Raw genomic sequence first — 23,239 nt, 5'->3', positions numbered from 1 at the left:
CTCGCCACTCCAAAAAAAAAACAAAATACCAAGACATTTAGCAAACTGGAAACCATCTGATGTTTAAGCATTTAAGAGCCCCATTCAGCACCACAGCCCCCACTGGAGACGGCAATTAGGGGCAATTAACATGTGCTGCCTTAGGTGCGGGATAATTACAAAACCCCACACCTGGGGAGACGGGCATTAACCAACCTCCCGCTTCATGATTTAACGCCATATGTAAACACACGTTACAATTCCTGGTGCTTCACCACAGCCTCCCCCCTCCCGACACACTGAAAAAACAGCCAACTCCCAACAAGCGAGCACTGCCAAGCCAATCCCAAAGACACGATTCTTTCCGACCCCCAGTTTTGCCTTCAGCACCAAATCCCGCTCCCCGTGTCCGAGAGTCTCCTTAGACCATACGGTCAGGTGGGTACAAGTCCAGCGTGGTATCAGATAACTCAACGTTCACGAATGATACCCGTCATAAATAATCAGCGCAGATTTACAGCTCTGTTCCCATCACCCGCCAATAGTCTTGGGGGTATGTTTCTTTCTGTTGACTTGCCAAGATACAAGTTTCACCACACCACAGCGCTTAGCGAGGGTGAATTTCTTAACGTGGACAGTGTTTGGTGTAACCAACACTTTCTTTTTTTAAAAAAAAGCTGTTTTTTTTTAAAAAAAACTCCTTCCGTCTAGAATCCCCCTTGTCATACAATCTCCGCGTTGGAGAGTCTGTGTTAAATCTAGGTCTCTATTACTAAACCAACCACTACAGAGAACTTCTCTGGGACAGCTGGAAAAGCTCCTCCAACTTTAGTCATGGTACACAAACTTATGTTCTCACAAATCTCTGCAGCTGTCACTCCCAAGTACGCGAATCTTAACATGATTTCTTGGCCAGTCTTGTAGACCTTCAAATCAACTTAAGAAAAAAAATACAAACACACTGACTGCCTTTTAACCGACCAACGTCAATGGGATAAGCGAGAGGACCTGGGTTCGATTCCCAGGCAGGGCAAAATGTGAGGCAAGTTTCCTTACTCCACATGCCTGTGTACCGAGCAGTAAGTAGGAACCCGGTTGTTGGTCGATTGGCGGATCGCTTTTCTGGGGGTAATAATCTCTTCAAAATAAATAAATAAAATAATAATTTGGTCACTCAACCACGACTGTTTGTGGGACACTGCTGTGCGCAATTGGCTACTGTCTGTCCCACAAAATATGCAGTCACTACTTTTTACAGTGTATTCTGTGCAGCCCTTTGAGACGTCTCAAAGACGTGACGAGGCGCTATAACGAATGCTAGGATTATTATATTATCATTATAAAGCTACAACAGTGAGTAAAACAGGCGAACGCTGGGCTGGTGTGCTCACAACGATGCTTTCCTGAGAAAATATGGGGCAAACCACAAATAAAGTAGTAATTAAATGTCTCAACGTTGGGCCTCGAGGGCTCTGGGACACTACCCTGGATGATGGGCGCTATGTAAACGCAAGTTGTTGTTGGGCTCACTTAATTGGAGGGAATTTTCCCAAAACAGAATTCCAGTGCACGTTTATTCCGAACACAGAAAAATAAAGACTCTGAAGTGCAACGACCTCCCAGAAAAAGGACCTCTTCTAACAAATATTTTGCTGTCCTGAAGCAGAAACCGCTGGTTTTAAAATGCAACGTGTGCTTAAGATAACAGAGCCACATCTGTACGGCTTTTATCCCCAAAGCAACAAAAAGGAACAAAATTAATTCTGCATCATACATTATGCGTACAGCGAAGCTGCCAAATAATAATAATATTGAAGTTAATAATCCTTGCATTTGATATAGCGACTTATCACGTCTTCGAGACGTCTCAAAATATACTGTAAGGTGAATGGACTGTATATTGTGTGGGCGAAACAGCACCTATGCTGTTAGGGCCCACTTATTTACATTTACCGCTGCAAAAATAAAAAGCACCCAATTGAGAGCATCTCTGTACAGATTAAAACAGACATATGGGGTGGGGGAATATTGAAGAAAAATACTAAACTCCCATGAGAAAGTGAAGATACAAAAAAGATCCAGCGCTTATAAGAGCAAAAAGATGCAACAGCCGATATTAATATTCCTTGCATTTGATACAGCGCCTTATCACGTCTCCGAGACGTCACAAAGCGCTTCGCAGAACAGACTATAAAGTGAATTGACTAGATTTTGCGAGCAAAATGCGGCAGCAGCCAATAGGGCACAGCAGCGTTCCACAAACAGCCGCGGATGAGAGTGACCACATTATTCTAAGATGATGTTGAACTGCAGCAGCTTTGACGTACTGGTAATAAACACTTCACATACGGGAGCACAATTTGTCCTCACACCGAGCCACAAAGCACCTGCTGCATTTCGCCTCTTCCATTTAAAACACAGCGAGTTCTGTGAAGGCATGTTAAGCACTGTACCGGTACGGGGCAAAAAAAAAGAGAGAAAGCTGCGTGTAGGTGGGACCCACACTGAAGTGTTGTCATACAATTTCAAGAGACATAATAATAGTAACCCTTGCATTCGATACAGCGCCTTATATCACATCGTAGAGAAGTCTCAAAGCGCTTCACAGGATGCACCGTAAAGTGGATTGACTGTGTATTTTGTGGGTGAAACGCGGCAGCCACAACATAAACGATTAGCCCCCCCCACTCCCCGCCACCCGCTGTGTGGTGCCTGTATCATCTCATTCTGGCCCGACCTGCCTTAGAACATTTGTGGCCTGTGAGCCCCCATGCTGGCGTAGAGCATAGCCCGTGCCGAAAATCTGCATTAAAGTACATCACAGAAAGAGGCTTAAATGACAGTGATTAGCACCATCAAGAATTGTGCCTCATATTAGCTTTCCCCTCAAACCCCCCCACCCCGCACTACCTCCACCACAAACAAAACGAGTTCTGCACCAGCGCTGAAACTAAACACTCGCATTATCCGATACTTGTCGAATGTACGGCACTACAATCTAATACATTATTCAACAGATACAGCGCAGATAGAGAGAGAGAGAAAGAGAGAGAGAGAAAGAGAGGGAGAAGCCTGCGATGTAAGTACATTTGGGAAATTTTAGACAAAGATTTTAGACGGAGGTTCCAGGGCTGTGCAATACAGTGGGACGAACATACGGAATCAAGCCCGCAATCTGGTTCAAAACAAAACTAAGCCATGTCTCAGTACAGATTGGAACGGACAAATGATTTAGCCTAAAGCTTCCGAGATCATAGGCCCCGGTTCACAAACTGCTCACAGACCTCCACAACCACCCATACCGACACTTCCAAACATCTACAATTTTTTATTTTTTTTAAATTAAAAAGGTTTTTGCCTCAACCTCTTTTTTTAAAAAAAAATAAATAAAAGATGATTATCAGGACCATCGCGGCTCAATCTCGAAAGTATTCCCAAACGTTTTCACTATCTCACATCTTTCTATGTTACAATTCCACCCTCAATGTTATTTTAACTGACCATCTATTTTTTTTTTAAAAATCCTAGAAAAGGTACAAAGGTAGCCGGAATGTGGCGACAGATCAAATCAAAAATAAACTAGGTGAAGCAATAATTTTCTTTTCAAAAGAACTATGACAAATTATGGTTCCACAATCCACAATGCTGCCTTATTATTGCCACTGTTACAAATCACTCGTTTAATGCATATTTTTCCATCGGTTTCTGTTCAGCAACCGCTTCAGAAGCTTAAAACAATTTAATTACGAGCAATTTTTGGGGGAAAAAACGCCGCAGTTAGTGACTGTGCGGATTTCATTCTGCTAATGCAACATCACACGGGTTCTTTTATTGCGATGTAGAGTGGCGGGGAGAGAGAGAATAGTTTTTTTTTTAAAAATCACTTGTCTGGTGAAAATCCTGCAGTAATTTTGACTATCGCACACCAAAAATCCACCGACACAGCGATTATAAGAGTAGTAATAGAAGCGATTCAGGATTATATCTCGTGGAGCAGAAACTCAATCATTTTGAAAGCTTCCTTTTCGGTCTCTATAATTAGTGTGTGAACATGGTATGATAGCCGGCCTTGCCACTGGGACACACACACAAAAAACTTTCCACTTAAATATAACCCTCCTCTTCTCCGCTCTCCTGCCCTCTTCACTCCAATGCAGTTCACAGGCTGAATGCATAAAACCTCAGCATTAAATCAAGCATTTCCCCCCCCCACCCCATCCCCGCCCAAACGCTTGCTCGCTCGTTCGCTGGCTGCAAGGAATCCTTTCGATTCCACTTTCTGGCTGGCACGGATCAAAGCGCACTGATCTCTGCCATACAGTGAACAGTGGAGTTGTGTGTTCTCTCTCCCTCAAATCATCATCATCATCATCATCACCAAAATATCCCCCCCCCCTCCCCCAGTTTATTTCACACGGCTCCTTACTATTTGCACGTCCGATGGGACTGACAGTGGATGGATGTAATTGGGAAGCAATATAAAGCCATCAAGGTTAGCAAATTACCCCCAATCGCAACAGCAGTTCTCCTGCTGAGACCCCATTGTATTGGATGATGACCTATAAATTTCTACATTTCCAAACACACAGCTTAGAAGGTTTTAAAATGCAAAACACCCCCCCCCCACACACTCCTCCTCCCCCCCCACACACACACACATACATACATACACATATATATATACACACACACATACACAGATTGCAATAGAAACAAAAGAGCTAACACTGTTGCTGTTACAACTTTTTTGGTGGGGGCAACATTGTGAAATAATATGCTACCATCCCAAAGGGGAGGTTTTGTCGCTTCTCATAGTTTACTGCAAATAAATTAAAGGTTTATTCTCTTCCTACTACACCACAACACACACACACACACACCCTTTTTAAAACACAACTCCAGGTATTTTCGTTGCATTAGATCAGGTTGCAAACAGAGCTCTCTCTCTCTCAGTCTGTCTCTGTGTGTGTGTGTGTGTGTGTGTGTCCCTCTCAGTCTGTCTGTCTCTCTCTGTGTGTGTGTCTCTCTCAGTCTGTCTGTCTCTGTGTGTGTGTGTGTGTCCCTCTCAGTCTGTCTCTCTCTCTCTCTGTGTGTGTGTCCCTCTCAGTCTGTCTGTCTCACTGTCTGATTTGCAACCAACAAACTGCAATCATCGACTTCACACTGTTAACTGGGACTTAAATAAACAGGTTCCAATTCTCGATTGACAACGTGGAGAGTGGGGGAATGGGGGGGAATGGGGGAGGAGGAGGAGGTGGTGGTGGGGTTGACAAAAGAGTGACATTAAGTTGTTGAACCAGATTTTTCCCTAATTAAACCAGCAAACCTAAAACTGAAACTAAACACAGAGAGAGAGAGAGAGAGAGAGAAAAGTTTGTGCAGTTCCAGCTCACACTGCCTTCTGTCCAGAAACCCACACAGGAATCTGCCAAAGCAAATACATCGCCTTTGCAAAAATGAAACACACCAAAAGTTTTCTTCTTGGTTTTCTTTCTCTCTTTTTTTGGGGGGGTGGGGGGGGGAAAAAAGTTTTTGCAAATTAAAAAAAAAATGGGATTGTACCAGTTTGCAAATTCCTGTGGTGGGTTGGGGGGGGTAAAGTGGGGGTAAAAGTGGGGGATGGAAACACTACAAGGGCAGTATTCTTGGAAACATGGAGAAAAGGAAAACAAATGCAAAACACACACACACACACTGTGTACTGTTGTGTGTTATGCAGAGGAAGGAGGGTGTTTTTTTTTCTGTGCATTTTTATAAATGCTTGTGTTTGTGTCTGGAAGGGGTGGGGGGGGGGAGGGAGGTTAGGGGTAGGGGGGTAATTGGGGGGGAGACTGAGTGATGCCATTGCACTCTCTGAACCTTTGCCATCCCCTTTCCCCCCCACACACACACCATCAAAGCTTCCAAGTACTTTCTTTCCCTTTTCATGTTATTTGTTTGTTTGGTGTCATTTGTTTATAAATATATAATTTCTAATAAGAGAGAAGATACATATATATATATGTGTGTGTGTGGGTGAGAGAGAGAGAGAGATGGGGATACATAGTGAGCACATAGTTTATTTACAATAAAGGAGATACAAAGTAGATTGCAAACGTGTAAACCTTAAGAGAGAAGAGGAATGGAAACAAATCAAACAAAATAACAGTGGCAAAACCTACCGTTCTCGCACTGGGTGATAAAGATCCATTGGGGAGGTAAGGACTGGCCAGGTCAGGAATCATAATAAATGGATAACCAGGGTATGGTGGGCCCTTGAACAACCCTCCATCTTGCCTCTTTGTAGCTGGGTCAAGAAACATGGCGGGGAGGGAGGGAGGGAGGGAGGGAGGGGGAGAGAGGGATGGATGGAGAGATAGAAAGAGGGGAGAGAAACAGAGGAACAAAAGTTAGGGGGTGCAAACTTTTTCTTTGCAAAGCACAGCCAACAACACACCACTCACTCACTCACTCACTGACTCACTGACTCAGGCTGTGCAGCACTGCAACTTCAGACCCAAATAAAAACTTTCTCTCTCTCTCCCACTCCCTCCTTCACTCTCTCTCTCTCTCTTTCTTTCTCCTTCCCAATTCTATTCCCTCTCTCCCTTCCTTCCTTCTCTCTCTCTCTCCTCTCCTTCCTTTTCTCTCTCTCTCTCCTTTCCCTCTCTCTCTCACTCACTCCTTCCCAATTCCACCACTTCTCCTGTTCTCTCTCTCTCTCTCTCTCTCCTTCTTCCCTTCTCCCATTCCCCCACCACCTCTCCCTCCCTCTCTCTCTCTCTCTCTCTCTCTGCCTCCTTCCCTCCCTCCAGAGAGCAGTGAAAAGACTTACCTTCTTCTAAACTCTCTCTGGATTTGTCTCGAAAACTTTCTGAATGTCTCGGTGGTGGTCGCCTTTCTGCCTGAAAAGCAGTAACATGGTGGTTTGGAGAAGGAGGTGGAGGAAAAGGAGAGAGGGAGAAAGAGAGAGAGAAAGAGAGAGAAAAGGAGAGGAGAGAGGAGGGGAAGGAGAAGGAAAAGGGGAAAGGAAAGGGGGAAAGGAGAGAGGGAAAGTAACAAGAGTTTTGGGGGAAAAAAATATTAAACAGTGATCATCAGGTTGCAACAAGAAAATACACACATAACGTGACACACAGTGAAAACGACACACACACTCCCAGTTATTTGTGTGTGAAAATATTTGACACACACTCCAAGACACTTTTATTTCAAGGGGGTAGTGGTGGTGGGGGTTTTTTTTTGGGGGGGGGGAGTCGTTTTATATATATATATATATACATACATATATATATCTTTTTTTAATTTAAAAAAAAGTTGCAAAGAAAAAATGAAACAGGGAAAGGAAAATGGGAATAAGTTTCTAGTTAAGGGACACAGCACCACCACCACCCAAAAAAAGAGGGGGAGAGAGAGAAAAAAAAGATATTATTCTCTTACCCTCTCTTTTTAAAGGGGAGTCCAGAGAAGGAAGGGAATAAGTTTACAAATTTGAAAGCTCTCCCCCCCCCCCACCCCCACCTCCCTCACTCCCCAAACACACACAATAAAGGCGCAAAAAATAGAGAGAGAGAATTAAACTGTGGGAGGGAATAAGTGAACAAGTTTGCATTGAAGGGCCAAAAAAAAAAATAAGAGACAAGGGAATAAGTTGACATTTAAAGCCCTCTCCCCTCCCCCCCCCCCTCCAAAAAAAAAAGGGGGTGAATAGTAGGGGAGGGGAAGGGGGGGATAGAAAGAGAGAGAAATAGTCTGTAGTTCTCTTACCTCTGAGTCTGACGAGCTGTTTTGGTTGGTCTCTGACTCGTTTACTAATGAAGACTTGACGTCTGCTAAATCCCTTTCTGCAGAAGCATTTTCTGAGATCTTTTCTTCCTGTTCCCCTTCATCTTTAAAGGAGATCATTTCATCATTGGCCCCCAGATCATCACCACCACCACTGTTTAACTGTGGCATCTTTGCTTTATGTACAGTATGTGTGTGTGTATATATATATATATATATATATAAATCCTTCCCTGTTGCTGCTCCTGCTGTTGTGTGTGTGTTTCACTCCCTTCTCTCTCTCTCTCTCTCCCAACACACACACACACAGAGGGAGAGAAAAAAAAGTGCTCCTGACTTGATGCAACTCACTCCAGAGAGAGAGAGAAAGAAAAGAGGGAGGGGGGGGGGGGGGAGGGAGGGAAGGAGGGAGGGGGGGAAAGGGAGAGGGAGAAAAGGTTGGTTCAGTTCAGTTGCAAGTATTTTTTCTCCCCTTTGCCTTCTCTTCTTCTTCCCTCTCCTCCTCCTCCTGTCGTCCTGGTTTGGGGTTTTTTTTCTTTTCTTTTTTTCCCCCCACTCTGTTCAGTTGCAAGTATATCTTTTTTTCTCTCTCTCTCTCTCTTCCCCTCTTCTTCCTTTGCTTCTTTTCTTCCTCTTCTGTTTTCTTCTTCTGTTTCTTCTTCTTCTTCTTCTTCTTCTTCTTCTTCTTCTTCTTCTTCTTCTTCAGGGTTGCACCACCTCCTCTCCTTTTTTGTGTGTGTCCCCCCTTTCTTCCCCCTTTTTTTCCCCCCCCACTCTGTTCAGTTGCAAGTATTTCTTTTCCTTCCCTCCTTTCCTTCTCTTGTTTCTTCTTGTTGCACCTCCTCCTTTTTTTCTTCTCCCCCCCTCCCTCTCCTCCCTTTTCACTCTCACTCCTTCTCTTCTCTTCTTCTCCAGCTCAGCCAGTTGTTGTTTTCCACTCTCTCTCTCTTTCTCTCTCTTCTTTTTTTCCTTCTTCTCTCTGTCTGTCTGTCTGTCTCTCCTCTTTCTTTTGGTTGGTGAGGTGGTGGTGGTGGTGAGTGGGGAAAAAAAAGTTAAATCAAATTGCAAAAGAAAAAAAAACAAAAGTCTGGGAGGGGGGAGGTTTGGTGACTGTGAAGTCAGAAGACTGGAAAGGGGAAAAAAAAACAACGCCCAGAAGGAAGCTTTTTTTTTCCCCCCCTTTCCCCCCACCCCCCCTTGTTTGCTCCCCAATATTTTTTCTCCCCTCTTCTGCCTTTGCAGCGAAGTTGTTACAGACTCCTCGACTGCTGCTCCCACTTCAAAGCCTCACCGCCTCTGTGTGTGATTGACATCCTGACTGACACACTCACAGCTCTACACAGACTCTCTCTCCCTCCCTCCCTCCCCCTCTCTCTCTCTCTGTCACTCCCTCCCCCCACCCACACCCCACCTCCTCCCCCCCCCCCCCCCTTTCTTTCTTTTTGGCTATATGTGGTTTTTTTTGGAGAGGGGAGCAGAAAGTAAATGAGATGCAACAAGCAACAAAAAAGAGGGAGGGAGGAAGAGAGAGAGAGGGAGGGAGGGAGGGAGAGAGAGGGAGGGAGGGAGGGAGAGAGAGGGAGGGAGGAATGCATGCAGTGGTAAAGGAAGGAGGGACTTTATATGACGTCTGCATAAATGCATTAAATAGCTAAAAGCTCAGGCAAAAGAGAGAGAGAGAGAGAGAGACACACACAGACTGACTTATTAGTAGAGAGCAAGCTGCTGGGTGGATGGATGGATGGATGGAGCTGAGTGAGTGAGTGACTGACTGACTGACTTGTGTGTGTGTGTAGTAACCAAAGCCCTTGAACTTCATTTCCTCTCTGTACTGTTTTTTTTTTGCAACGTGTGTGTTGTATTTTTTTTTGATCTCTCCTTAACTTTACTTTGAACGGCTTGTTCTAGGGGTTTGTTGTTGTTGTTGTTGTTGCTTTAATTCAACCCCATCAATGACACCCCTCCCCCCCCCCTCCCTTCCCTCCCTCCTCATTTCCAGGGATTTTTTAAAAAAAATTGCACACACGCAATATATATATTTATATATAAATAAAATACACACGTATATATATGTGTATATATATATATGTATATGCATACATGCACACAGCCCACTTTCCTTTCCAAATCGATTATGGATTGCATTTGAGTGAATAAAGCTGCTCGACAGTCGTTTTTAAATTAAAAAAAAGAAGAAAAAAAACCCGACAACGTCTTGTTTGAAAAAAAATGTTCGAAACCTCAAAAGGTTTTTTTTCCAGTGAACACGTTTATCGCCACCCACATATCTGCAAAGGAAAAAGAATATTTTATAATAATTGTACGTGGAGAGAAGGAAGCTTTTTTGGTACAGCATTTGGTATATGCAACCTTATATTTATCCCTCTTTGCAAATACATCTCTCTCTCTCTCTCTCTCTCTATGTATATATATATATAGAATGCATTCAGGTATCAGTGAAAATCCTCGTGTTAGTTATTTATTTCCCTTTCATTGCGGTCGACACGATGTAGGTTTACAGCACTGAGCGAGAGAACGTGTACCATCTTCTCTGCAGATCCAGAAACATAACGAATTAATTGCAATGGCAAAGCTGAGTCGGAATCCCGACTCAGTCCATGAAACAAACCACTTTGCAAACTACCTAAGCTGTCACATAGAAACAGGGGGGTTTGAATATTACCACCGATTTTTGTTTTGCATGCAATTGCTTGCATTTTTTTTTGGGGGGTGGGGTGGGGGGGTGTGGTGGTGGGGGTGAGAGAGAGAGAGAGAGAGAGGGGAAACGCTTGTGGTTTTCTTTTGAGGCTCCGAGAAATGTGACTTTAAATATTAATTGGGATATCTTGCAATGCTCTTGTGTTGTTCTGTATTAGTAGATGACACCTGAGAAAACACTGGACGTTTGAGATCAAAGCAGATTCAACTACAGCATTTTCCAAATACGTTCTCAGATCCTCTCAACGTCGCTTTATTCTATTTTATTTTATTTATTTTTTTTTTTGCTGCTGTCTGTCTGTCTGTATTTTGTGACAGCGAACTTCACACCAAGTAAGTTCTATCTGACCCCCCCCCAACCCCTAAAAAAAAAGCATCAGAATAATATTAATAACCTTTGCATTTGATGCAACGACTTGTCGGGTCTTCTGGACGTCTCAAAGCGCTTCACAAAATATACTGCAGTGGTATTTTTTAAATGAATTCTCTCGTAATAATAACCACAAGTAGATTGATCGCTTCTTTATATATATATGTGTATCTATTATATATAATATATAAGTAGAAATAAAACAGAACATCAATTTCTAAAAGGTGCAATGAGAGAAACCCAATTCTTCTCTCTTTTAGAGAAAAAAAACATCTCTTATGTTTCCTGAAAGATTTCTAATTGAATGGAGAGAGAGAGAGAGAGAAAACACAGAGAGAGAGAGAGAGACACTTGTCAATTAATTTACTTGAGTCCCTTTTATTATGAATAACGTTATTATCATTATTATTGTTATCATTATCATCATCGAGAGCTAAGAGCATCTTATGAATGAAATGTGTCGGTGTATCAATCGGTGCAAACTGGGTCTGGAAACTGTACAGAGGGGTTTTTTTTTGAACGTCTTTCTACCTCTCCTTTGATTCGGGCGATTACTAACGCCTCGACAAGACCTGGTTAACAAAAGGGATGGCTTTTTTTTTTTTAACTTAGCCATATTAAATCAGCACATTGCAAGGCAATAAAAAAAAAAGCCCGAGCAAAGACAAAGGCAGGGATTTGCATTGCATATGCAACTGTCCCTTTCAACTTATTATTAAGCCATCATTGATGTGTGAAAAATTGATGTTCTGTTAGAGGACTAATGGTGGGGGAGGGATCTGAGGTGGAGTTGGTGGCACTTTGATCTTTGATGGGCAAATTCCCATTCCCCCCCCCCACCACACACACACACACACACACACACCCCCAACCCACCACCACCTTTGTAAGACTATATTTTGGTACATCAGATTTGCACTCCACGTGTTGCAGGGAATCTAAAACACAAGGCTTAGAGTTTACTTCCTGATTTGTAAAGCAAGTCCCCCCCCCAAACCCCCCCCCCCCCCCCCCCCCCACACACACACACACACAAAAACCTTAGACATTTTGATAATATTTCTTTAAGAACCTGATGTGAATCTGAATGATATTTTCCTCCCTCCTTCTCACTCATGATCTCTCCAGCCCTCACAGGGCAGGTACATCCCACCCAGGACCTGGATGCATTTCAATAATATTCTCTTTCTATTCTTGTGGGTATTCCATCATCATCATCATCATCATCATCATCATCATTGAGTAAATATGTTTTAAAAACCAAAGAAAAAACGAGGAGTATCACCACGAAAATGAATGCCTTGTAAAAACGTGTCCCCATCATTTCTTTCCAGGGTCGTTACAACTTTGTTTTATGCCCAAATATGTATATATATATCTATCTATCTATATATACAGTATATATAATAATCTCCCCTCTATTATATAAATGCCAGAGCTCTCCCAAAGCCTCCTTCGTTGAATGATGATGAAACAAAAATAAGATGGGTGTCACAACACACAAGTTAATTAATTAGCACTGGATTTCATGTGCATTATTGATATCCATAGGTCACACTGTTCGTGTGATTTGAAGACAGCGATTTGGGGCACCTTTTAGAGCCAACATTGCTATGATTAAGAAGGATTGTTGCATTTAATTGCTGCCTTTTTTTAAAAAAAAATATATAGATTGAAAAAATATTTAAAGCCCAGTTTAGCAATATCCCCAGTGACAGTCAACCCAGAAGGGTCAGGACACCAACACTGGGAAAAGATTGGTGGGCAAAAATACAGAGGACATTGGCAGATTAAAGTGCAGCATCACACGCAGGTACCAAAGGAAAGGATTCAGCTCTTAATCAATACCGCCCCCAAAACAGCTGTGAGCTTTTTTTTATATATATTTATATATCTGGCACATGAGGACTTGCAACTTTGCAAGAACAATTGCAATATATATATATATATACATACATGTGTATGCTGTGTGTATATAATATATACAGGGTGACCAAAAACTCCTGATGCCATTTCAATGTCCAATAAATCTTAAATAAATGATGATGGTTTGGTTTTTTTTTAAGATAACATAGCAGCTGAGAAATAAGACTTTTTAGTCACCCTGTGTATGTATGTATATATTATATTACATATGTATTTAAAGCATAAACCACAGAAGATGGATCCCACAAAACCACAGCAGCTTTTTAGCAGTGAAACACCTTATTTGTCCACGAGCAGAATGAAGACACTGCAAACTAAATCTCTCTCCTCTCACAAGTCTGTCAGACTGCACCGTTCTTTTAACCTACCAACACAAGGAAGAAAGTTTCTTGAGCACACGAACATCAATCTTGGTATAGTTTTATACATAATATTATATATGCAGTCAATTCATTTTACAATACATTCTGAGACGTCTTGAAGACGTAATAAGGTGCTATATCAAATGCAAGGATCATCATTATTATTATTATTATTATCTGTTTTATGTAAATCCCACGTTATAGCCTGACTCGATTCTCACTGCAATAATAATAATAATAAACCCTGACATTTGATACAGCGCCTTATCACGTCTTCGAGACGTCTCAAGACGCTTCACAGGATATGCCGTAAAGGGAATTGACTGTATATTTTGTGGACGAAACGCCTTAATTGTTGTGCAACCTTTTCTTCTTATTGGGGTGGGTCACATTTGAAATGCGAGTTTACTCGCAAGAGATTTTTTTTGGGGGGGGGGGGGGAGAGGCGGGAATCATTCAACATATATGTTGCATACCTTGGCTTTAAAGTGTACAGTGTTTGGCTAAGGCTAAAGTTCTCATTATCCTTTTGCTTATAATATTAATAATGATTATAATAATCCTTGCATTTGATATGGAGCCCTCATCGCGTCTTCGAGACGTCTCAAAGCGCTTCACAGGATATACTGTAAAGTGAATTGACTGTGTATTTTGCGGACTAAACAAAAACATAATGTCTGCGCTATTGCATTGATTGATTGCACTGTGGGACAATCAGAGAGAATAAATAGTTGGTTTAAGTTTATTGGGGGGGGGGAGGGAGGAGATAAATATAAGAAAATCCAATCCACGCTAATTAATTGGTAGCATAACATCGCACACTTCATTAAACCTAATTGTGACATGTTTATAGAAGAGGTGGCATGTGAAAGCCCACTTCACAGTAAAGTATGCATAATTATACATCGTATCATTTATTATTGATCGTATTAAACGAGGGTGCGAGTCCAACAGCAGATTTTCTGCTCCGCGAAAATCGTTTGCAATACAATAACACCAGATTCTCAGAGGGGTTTGCAGGAGTCAGCACCACTTCCCTGTCAAGTGATGGAGGAGTGATGCAAGGCCAGTTCGGTGGGGGCTGTTTTATACGGAGGAATCCAATCCACCCCCATGCAATTTCGTTAAATAAACTCGATCTGCTTTGAATAAGTCCCTCCAACATTTGCTTTGAGGCGTGACTGCAAATGAACCACATTAATTGATCCAAGATGCATCCTCTCTCTCTCTCTCTCTCTGTGTGTCTGTCTCTCTCTCCCTCTCTCTCTCTCTCTCTCTCCCCACACATTGCCTTCCAATGATTTCTCACAGAAGGATTTCAAACACTCCCAACTATTTCACCACGTATTGGAGCAGACAGACAGAGAGACAGACAGCTCACATCCAGCTGAAAACCAGTAACAATTTTTTTTTTAAGTGAGGTTTTTCCAGTACTGCAACAGCCAGAAAACTACAGTCATGAAACTCCTCCATGAAGGGGGTGAGCAAACAGGGAGACTGTGAAATGTACATTAATACAGTCAAATCGTTGAATCAAGGAGGAACCACTAAACCATTGAGTTATGGAGGCGGACGCAACTTCATAAATTGGCCAATCTTTCAAATAATCTTTCTTTTAATAATTCTTTTAATCTTTCTTTTAAGCCTCGAGATTTGAGGCTTTTTTCATCCACGTTTTGAGGGTTAAATATGCGCCCTCCCCCCATAATTGTTGACTGTAAGACTGTGTCTCTATCGAGCGAATAAAACCACTTCTAGATGGAGAAAGGACTTGCTCTTTGCAACTGTGCTTAATGATTCTCTGGAGAGGATGGAGGTCTCTCTTGCCAAATTATTTTTTTTTACAGTATAAAAAAATCCTGAGAGGGATAGCAATCAAATATTGCAACTGATCTTCATTGTGTAAACCCCCTCACTGTCACCAGTGAACCCTAATAATAATAATAATAATAATCCTTGCATTTGATATAGCACCTTATCATGTCTTGGAGACATCCCAAAGCGCTTCACAGTTTACACTGTAAAGTGGAGTGACTGTGTATTTTGTGGGCGAAACGCGGGAGTCAATTGCACACAGCGGTGTTCGAAAAAACAATTTTATTTTATTTGGGGGGAGAGAAAACTTAGCATTTATAGACTTAGGATTGCATTTTCTTGTTGCACAGATTGGATAACCCTGGCACTGGTCCTTTGTAGCTGTACAAAGTTATTTATTCTCTTTTTATTGGGAAAATAACAAATTATGATACAAGGAATTGGCCGGTGGGGCGGTGGGTGGCGGGGGGGGGGAGAGGGAACAGAGATGATCTGTCAAATGTGTAGCTTTAGCCATTAATTTGGGGTTTCCCTTTGGTTGCCTTAGAAACAATTGAACTCTTGGGGATGGGTGTTTAATGGAGTGATGGTGTGCGTGTAGAGTGTGTGTGGTGTGTACGTGTAGAGTGTGTGTGGTGTGTGTGTGTGTAGAGTGTGTGTGGTGTGTGTGTGCTTACGATCTTTGCCCAGTAGCAAAACTTGTCCAACTGAAGAGATGCACATTAGAACGCAAAGCACCAGGAAAGGCCATTTGCTCTACAAGTTGTTGTTGTTGTTGTTGTTGTCATCCCCACTCCTTCCAAGCTGTGGGAAACCTGATCCCAGTCACTGGGGGAAGATAAGAGTAATAGATACTTCAGGAATCCCCAAATCAAACACAAACTCCAGGATAAACATCCAGAATATCATTTCACCATACAACCTTGACCTCCTTCTTTCTTTTCTTCCACACACCTTTCGCCCACAAGCACAGAAGTCACAATGTGCTGTGGAATATCTGCCCCTTTTAGCCTGAATCCACCACTTTATCCTCCAAGGATTGTTCTCAAGCAGATACTCATCCAGTTCTTTTCCCAAAAGAGTTAACTGGAGAAGATTTGGTTTGGTGTCTGTTCCACAGATGGACTGCAAGTACTCTGAAACAAAAAGTCTTAATGTCTAATCTGACTGCAACTACGCAGAGGTTATTGAGACAAACAGCCACAACACATATAAATAATAATAATCCTTGCATTTGATGCAATGCCTTATCACGCCTTTGAGACGTCTTAAAGCACCCCACAGAATACACTGTAAAGGGAATTAACTGTATAGTTTGTGGGCGAAACGCGGCAGCCAATTGCGCACAGCAGCGTCCCTCAATCGTGGATTGAGTGACCAAATTAACTTATTTTGAAGGGATTATTACGCCCAGAAAAGCAATCCGCCAATCGACTAGCAACTGGGTTCCTACTTACTGCTGGTAAACAGAGGCATATGTGTGGAGTAGGGAAACTTCCCCAACATTTCGCCCCGCCCGGGAATCAAACTCAGGTCCTTTCGTTTGCGAGGCGAGGGCTCTAATGAGAGTCACCTCAATGAGAGTTTTGAAGAATCGTAATACTGCAAAGGTCAGTCAGCAGCTAGTCTGCTGGATAAGTCCAGGAAAACTTGCAATGACAACAAAAAAATACCTGTGGTTTTGTGTTGGTTAAAAAATCCCTGCAATACTGGAGAGCAGTGAACGCGAGAGGACCTGGACTAGGAGAATAATAAAATCAGACTGCAGCTCCTCTCCAGGTCGAGGGAATTACCACAAGCTTTCTCAAAACTGACTTCAAATCAGAGCACGTAAATTCGTTTCAAAGCTTTTCCCCAATAGCTGAGTGAGCAAATGAGAGACGTGACACCAGACATCGGAAGGGTGTTTAACGGGTCGTAAGAGAACTCCATGATTTGCTGGTGTCTTTCTTTGGCAATATTGGTAGATGTTAGACAGGTGTGAAAAAGTGTCACTCTGCCAGGCACACACCATCTCGCTCGCAACACAAAAGGTTCTCGCTTACGTACACAGAAAGTGTCTCACTTACATAGGTTCTTCTGTTACCCAGTGAGTGTCACGTAGACACTGAGAGCTATACACACTGTCTCTCGTGCTACTCACACCCACCCAAAAATTGGTCATTCGCTTCATGGCTGTTTGTGGGACATTGCTGTGTGCAAATTGATTTCCGCATCTGCCTACAAAATAATTGCACTTTACAGTGAATCCTGTGAAGTGCTTTGAGACATCCTCCTGACGTGATAAGGCGCTATATCAACTGCAAGGATTATTATTACTATAATTATATAATGACACATAATACACCCACAATGTCTCTCGTACACAGAAAGCGCACAAATATGCAATCTCCTAAACGCTGTCTGTCACCATACACAATTTATTTCCCAGCAAGTTACATTACAGATACCTTTTTTTTGATACTTTAACTGGTTATCAAACAGAGGCACACATCCAATCGCGCACACACAATTAATTAATCCCCTGTCCCTCCGCAGCCTCACTGGAACAATATGTAAGCTATTTTAACAAACATAATTAGAAATTGTCTCATTTCAAAACTTCAGATTATCTCAGTATCCAATGTGTGGTCCCAAGGAGATATCATTCAATGTTTAAAAGAACATTATTTTTAGGCATGACTAAATATAGATAAAGAATAGCTGGGCAGTTTCTTTCCTGAAAATTCCTGCTAGGTGTAAAACACACAAAAGAACAAGTTTTACAGGTCTGACTTATTTTGTCAGTAAAGTGTCGAGTTCTCTCATGTTTCTTGTTTATGTGACAAGCTGACTGTTTTTACAAGTGTATTTAGGTTAGCAAAGATTGAGACAGCGTAATGGCTCTATTCTACAGGGACTTGCTATTGCAGAAAGTTCCTCGATGCTCCAAGATACTTATGTAATACACTGTAATGCAGCTGTATATGTAATAATAATATTTATTATTATATACATAGCACATATATATATATATATATGTGGAGGTATTGAGCCGCATTGACTGACACATGGTAACACAGTTTTGGACACTGATAACCCCTTTTCTTTTCACAAGTGACTCTCGCTCCAGTAGTTTTGTGGGACGTCTTTTGGACGTGAAGAGGGCTATACAAGTGTAATTTGTTGTTGTTGTTTGCAGTCCAGTGGTACCTTGTTGAAATACTTCACTGAGCTTTCAAAAGGGCACTAGATTGATATCTCAAAAGGAGTATAAACTACTGGACTATGGAGAAACGGCAGATAAATGGGACTTAAAGCGGAGAGTTTTCTTTTCGGAAATAATGTTATGGGATACAGTTCATAGGAAGTTCAGGACATATGTATATGTGACCGTCAGGATGGTGGAAGGCGAACTAGATGGACCTTGGTCTTTTTAATCATCTTGCATTTCTTATGTTGTTATGTGTGAACCTGGATGGTTCATATCTGTGTTACATACAACAACATTGACAGTGTCAGACTCCAGTGGGATCTCCTCATTGTAATCACACATTGTCAAATCGCTATATACAATGTTGAATTTTGATCTGGTGTTATTCAGCTGCAAACACCTTCGATTGGGTTTCCACCAAACGTGATCAGGTGTCCACCCTGGCTCCGAGTCAGATGGTTGTGGTTCAAAATAAGTTCCACGATGAGCTCATATTTCAGGTTGACATTCAAACGCAGTGCTGGAGGAATGCTGAAGTGTCTGAGGTGCCGTCCTTCGGATGAGTCGTTTAAACCTCAGGTCCACTCTGCCTGTTTAGCTGGACCTCAGTGATCCCAAGGAAAGACTCAAAGTTAAAGGGAGCTTCTCCTGGTGCTCATCCAGGCCAACAATCCTCCAGATAAGAAAGTAATTTGTTCAGTCCGTGTCCCTTTGTGGGACGTTGCTGTGTGCACATTGGCTGCGGTGCTCAGCTACAAATACACAGTCCTTTACCCTTTACAGAGAAACTCTATGAAGTGCTTTGAGACATTTGGATGTGGGAAGTAACGTAAGGATTATGGCACAATGCCTTACTGACACCTTGCACCACTGCACTCAACATGGTGAACGTGGTGACAAGGAGTGAGGAGTTCCCTGATTTACATTTTACAGTGTCTCCGGTTACATATATCAGAGTTGCCACAGCAACTAGAACAAAGTCGCATTATGCTCGAGATTAGTTTCCGAATCATTATAAGCGCAATCTTAGCATGTTGGAATGAAGGATTGCTCCTGTTAAGGTGAGGTAACCTACATTTCATGTTTTAATGGTTAACATGACTAGCAAAGTGTGAGACTAATAATTGATCTTTAATGACAGTCTTAATACTTGCGTTATGATTACATCGTAATGTAATCAGAAGGCCGCGGTTCGCCTACAAAATACACAGTTACTACACTTTACAGTGTGTTCTATGAAGCGCTTTGAGGCGTCTCGAAGATGTGATAAGGCGTTACATCAAATGCAAGGATTATTATTATTACATTATGTGCCTTATGTGGTGCAGGAAATCTGCAAAAAGCAAAATGACGTTCTCAGTGGAAACCGGAGTCTCCGTTCAGCATAGGATTGAATAAAGCACTCGAAACGTCCAACCCAATACATCCAACCCAATACCCGGAGTCCTGTAGCTCAGTGGTTAGAGCACTCGCTTTGCAAGTGAGAGACCTGAGTTCAATTCCAGGCAGAGGGCGAAACCTTGGGCAAGTTTCCGTACTCCACACAGAGCCTAATAATAATCCTCCAAAACCAAAAAACAATAATAAATTGGTCATTTTCAATCTACGACTGTTTGTGGGACATTGCTGTGCGCAATTGGCTGCCGCGTTCGCCCACAAATATACAGTCAATTCACTTTGCAGTGTGTTCTGTGAAGCGCTTTGGGACGTCCTCCCGACGTGAAAAGCGCTATATCAAATGCAAGGATTATTATTATTATTATTATTATTATTACAATCCATGCCAGTAATATTTTGTCTCTAGTTTACCCCATGTCTGCGGATGACATCGCCAAGAGATACCATATAGATATGGAAGAGGAGGGGGCCAAGGATCGAGCCTTGGGGTACATGTGGGGTAAAAATATACAGATTTGCTGTGGGTATTTCAGCACCAATTTAGTTATCAACTGGGACAACAAGAGAATCAGGGAAGACTACGTAAATTCTTCTGTGTTCATGGGCAAGAGTAGGGATGGTTTACACCTTCGACTATGTCAGGTTCTGAATGTGCAAACCACTGTGCAGTACTGCGCACGTCACCTCCTGTGGTTTGATCATGTAGTATGATGGCTTGCTTCGTGCAGACTTGCTTTTCAAAACACATTAGTAGCCCTTAACGAAACGAAGCACAACAATGCAGCCTTGTCCATTGCACAGAGCTCCTGTAATCGGACACAAATTCACTAACATTACCAACTGCTAATATTACTTAGCGAAACCAGATCAACGTTGTACAGAACCGTTTTGTTCCTCAAATCACCGGCATTTTTTTTAAAACTGAAAAGTTGCTTTCGAACCAGTGTGATCCAACGCCTCGGGGTGGGGGGGGGGGGATGGGGGCGGGGGTGGTGGGGGGAGGGGGGAGGCGGTGGGAGCAGTGGGGGAGTGATTGAATCTCAGTAAAGAGCTGCATCAATTTCGGTGGACTTGGGGCAGAGTTGTTTGACTGCGTTCAGGTACAGCTCGAGCTGCACAGTGCAAGCATTTGCACTCGTATTTACCTTAAAAGTACTGTAACTCCACCAACAGGAAACCAGTCAGCATTTCAACAAGCAAAATGACCCACTGCCCACTCACTCAATGCTCTTATGAGTAAGTTAAAAAACTAGCAAAGTCGAATTATATACTCTCTAGAGTACAAGCTGTGTATTAACATTAGAAAAACACAAGCTTTGGAAGGGCTGCTTTGTACGGCAGGTTGTAGAGTTTAAGCGCCCCGGGACTCTACCCCAAGTGAAGGGCGCTATATAAATGCAAGTTGTTGTTACTGATGCTGTTTAAGTGTCTGAGGGCCTGTGTGACTGAAACAAAAACAGAGCGAGCTGGGAAAACTCAGCAGGTCAGGCAGCATCTATGGAGGAAGGAAAGAGAGTCAACGTTTCGGGTCCACGACCCTTCGTCAGAACTGGCGTGACTGAGCTATTTTCAATGAACAATGTTTGTTGTACGTCACACATTTCCAAGAGCTATTTTTTTCCCCACAACCAAACATCCAACTGAACGTTTTACGGCTTGGACTTTATTACTTGGGCGTTATTCAGTTTGCTTCTCCAAGTTGTGTGTGTGTGTGTGTGTGTGTGTAAGAAATGATCCATTACACATCAACTCCAGAGAGATTATCTTCTATTTATACCACATGTGTGGCAACAGGGAATTTTCAATGGATAATTTTTTCCATAAGCCACTGTTGGAACAAGCTTGGAATGTCTTGTGAGGGAGCAATAACTGAAGTCCAATGAACAACAGGATGACGAGATAATAATATGGCCATTCGCAGTGCCAACCAATGCAACAGCAATATTACTACACATCAGGTTCAACTCTCACAGGAGCAGCCTCACTCACCCAAAAGGAGTTAGCAAATACGTAAGAGAAAAAAAACCTGAAGCATTCAAAATATGTCAGCCCTGGGAATGCCAACTGACCCAGGGAAATTATTGACTCCCTGGACTGAATGGTTTTGTAACTTTTCAATTTGCAGTGTCGTCAAACCCAACAGCAAATATTAAAAGTTACTCCAATTTCAAGAATAGCTTTAATACATCAATATTATTCCCATGGAACTAATACCAGGAGTTACATGTAGTTATACAGTTCTGATCCCGGTATCCATACATAATAAGAACAATAATCCTTGCATTTGATACAGCGCCTTATCATGTCTTCGAGACGTCTCAAAGCGCTTCACAGAATACACTGTAAAGTGAATTGACTGTGTATTTTGTGGATGAAACGCGGCAGCCAATTACGCACAGCAGTGTCCCACACACAGTCGTGGATTGAGTGGCCACATTATTATTTTTTTCAAGGGATTGTTACCCCTGGAAATGCGATCTGTCAATTTCGCCCTTCCCCGGGAATCGAACCCAGGTCCTCTCGCTTGCGAGGCGAGTGCTCTAACCACTGAGCTACAGAAGTCCGCGTGATGGGATTCTAGTGATTGAGCCAACATTGCATTCCACCAAAAACATGTGGATCAGTACCTACTGATGTAACAGGGAATGCACTGTAATTCTGAATCAACGCTGGTGATCACTTTAGAATGCAACAATAAATGCAAGGCTTTAGTAATCAAATGATGAAAAAACAAATTCCGGCGGGGAATAAGACATGGGATAACGGCTACTGATCATCCGCCTCATTATTTAAAGTCAAATTTACTCCGCAGTCAGTGAAAGAGATGAAAAAGAGTCAGATAAACTGTGATCTTGAGCATTTCACCCCGGTTTAATTACTGTTTATACACATCACATATAACCATAGCCCTGGCATTGACCTTGCAAAACACCAACCTCAAACAGTCCAGGGTCTGAATGGCTATCTTTAAACGCAATTATGCTAATATCTTTCTTTTAATTCTAACAATGATATTTTTGGTGGATTCGAACATCGAACCAGGTTTGGAACTTCAGTGCTGGGGTTGTGTCCTGGAGCGCTTGACAGTGGCGGAGTCTGACCCCGAGCCAGGGGGAGAGGGCGGGGTGACCGTATGCACGATCGCAAAGGAAGGTCTTTAGGCGGGATTTGAAGGTGCGGAGCGAGGGCAAGGCAGAGGGATTGAGGGAGAGAGTTCCAGAGTTTCGGGGGTGTAGTGGCTGAAGCGGAGGGCACGAGGGACGAACAGGAGGCCGGAGCCAGCCGAGCCGAGGCAGCGGGTGGTGGAGTGGTGAGAGGAGACCTTTTACCCCTTTAGGTATCTCCTTGGCTGGGAAGCAATGCCAGGTAAGGTAAAGGAAAGCCAGATGTAGAGCGAATATTGCAACTTTACCCACTACAATGTGCGAGCTCCCTCCCCCCACTGCATCGCTGTTATGTTTTCCATTTCTCACACGAGGCATTTTTCATGACCTGTCTGAGTGAGACTACCAATTTAGTGCCAATTAGTGCTGAATTGTGGGCAGTTGTGTGCTGTGGACCCACGCCCTCTAGGAACTGGGTTGAGACTGCTTAATTTTAATTAGGACCTTTATCGCCAACAGGGAGATGAGACTTTCATCCCATCAGTCTTGGACTGAATTCAAAACCAGATCCCAGAGGTGGAAAGATAGTACACTACTTCCCCGCATCACC

General features: G+C 42.6%; 1 protein-coding gene and 1 long non-coding RNA gene across 23 annotated transcripts in view; both read right to left on the bottom strand.

Annotated features, from left to right (window-relative positions):
- Window positions 1-7,981, bottom strand: part of tcf7l2 (transcription factor 7 like 2) — a 132,009-nt gene extending 124,028 nt beyond the window's left edge. For all 22 annotated transcript variants that reach the window (XM_042336633.1, XM_042336639.1, XM_042336638.1 and 19 more), the window contains exons 1-3: window positions 7,726-7,981; window positions 6,794-6,863; window positions 6,141-6,265 (exon numbers count right to left, since the gene is read on the bottom strand). In XM_042336633.1, the coding sequence (XP_042192567.1) occupies window positions 6,141-6,265; window positions 6,794-6,863; window positions 7,726-7,914 (384 nt within the window). In that variant the 5' untranslated portion in view covers window positions 7,915-7,981. The remainder of the gene's footprint in view (window positions 1-6,140; window positions 6,266-6,793; window positions 6,864-7,725) is intronic.
- A 740-nt stretch (window positions 7,982-8,721) lies between these two features.
- Window positions 8,722-16,046, bottom strand: LOC103186544. Its single transcript, XR_006085228.1, has 4 exons — window positions 15,612-16,046; window positions 13,036-13,121; window positions 9,984-10,031; window positions 8,722-8,749 (listed from the first exon to the last, which is right to left on the bottom strand). It is a non-coding gene; the product is annotated as an uncharacterized LOC103186544 (long non-coding RNA).
- Between the last annotated feature and the right edge of the window lie 7,193 nt (window positions 16,047-23,239).

The sequence above is a fragment of the Callorhinchus milii genome, unplaced genomic scaffold, assembly GCF_018977255.1.
Source record: "Callorhinchus milii isolate IMCB2004 unplaced genomic scaffold, IMCB_Cmil_1.0 Scaffold7, whole genome shotgun sequence".
Taxonomy (NCBI): Eukaryota; Metazoa; Chordata; class Chondrichthyes; order Chimaeriformes; family Callorhinchidae; genus Callorhinchus; species Callorhinchus milii.
Note: the sequence above shows the minus strand (reverse complement) of the source record. Positions and strands in the feature narration are given on the sequence as shown.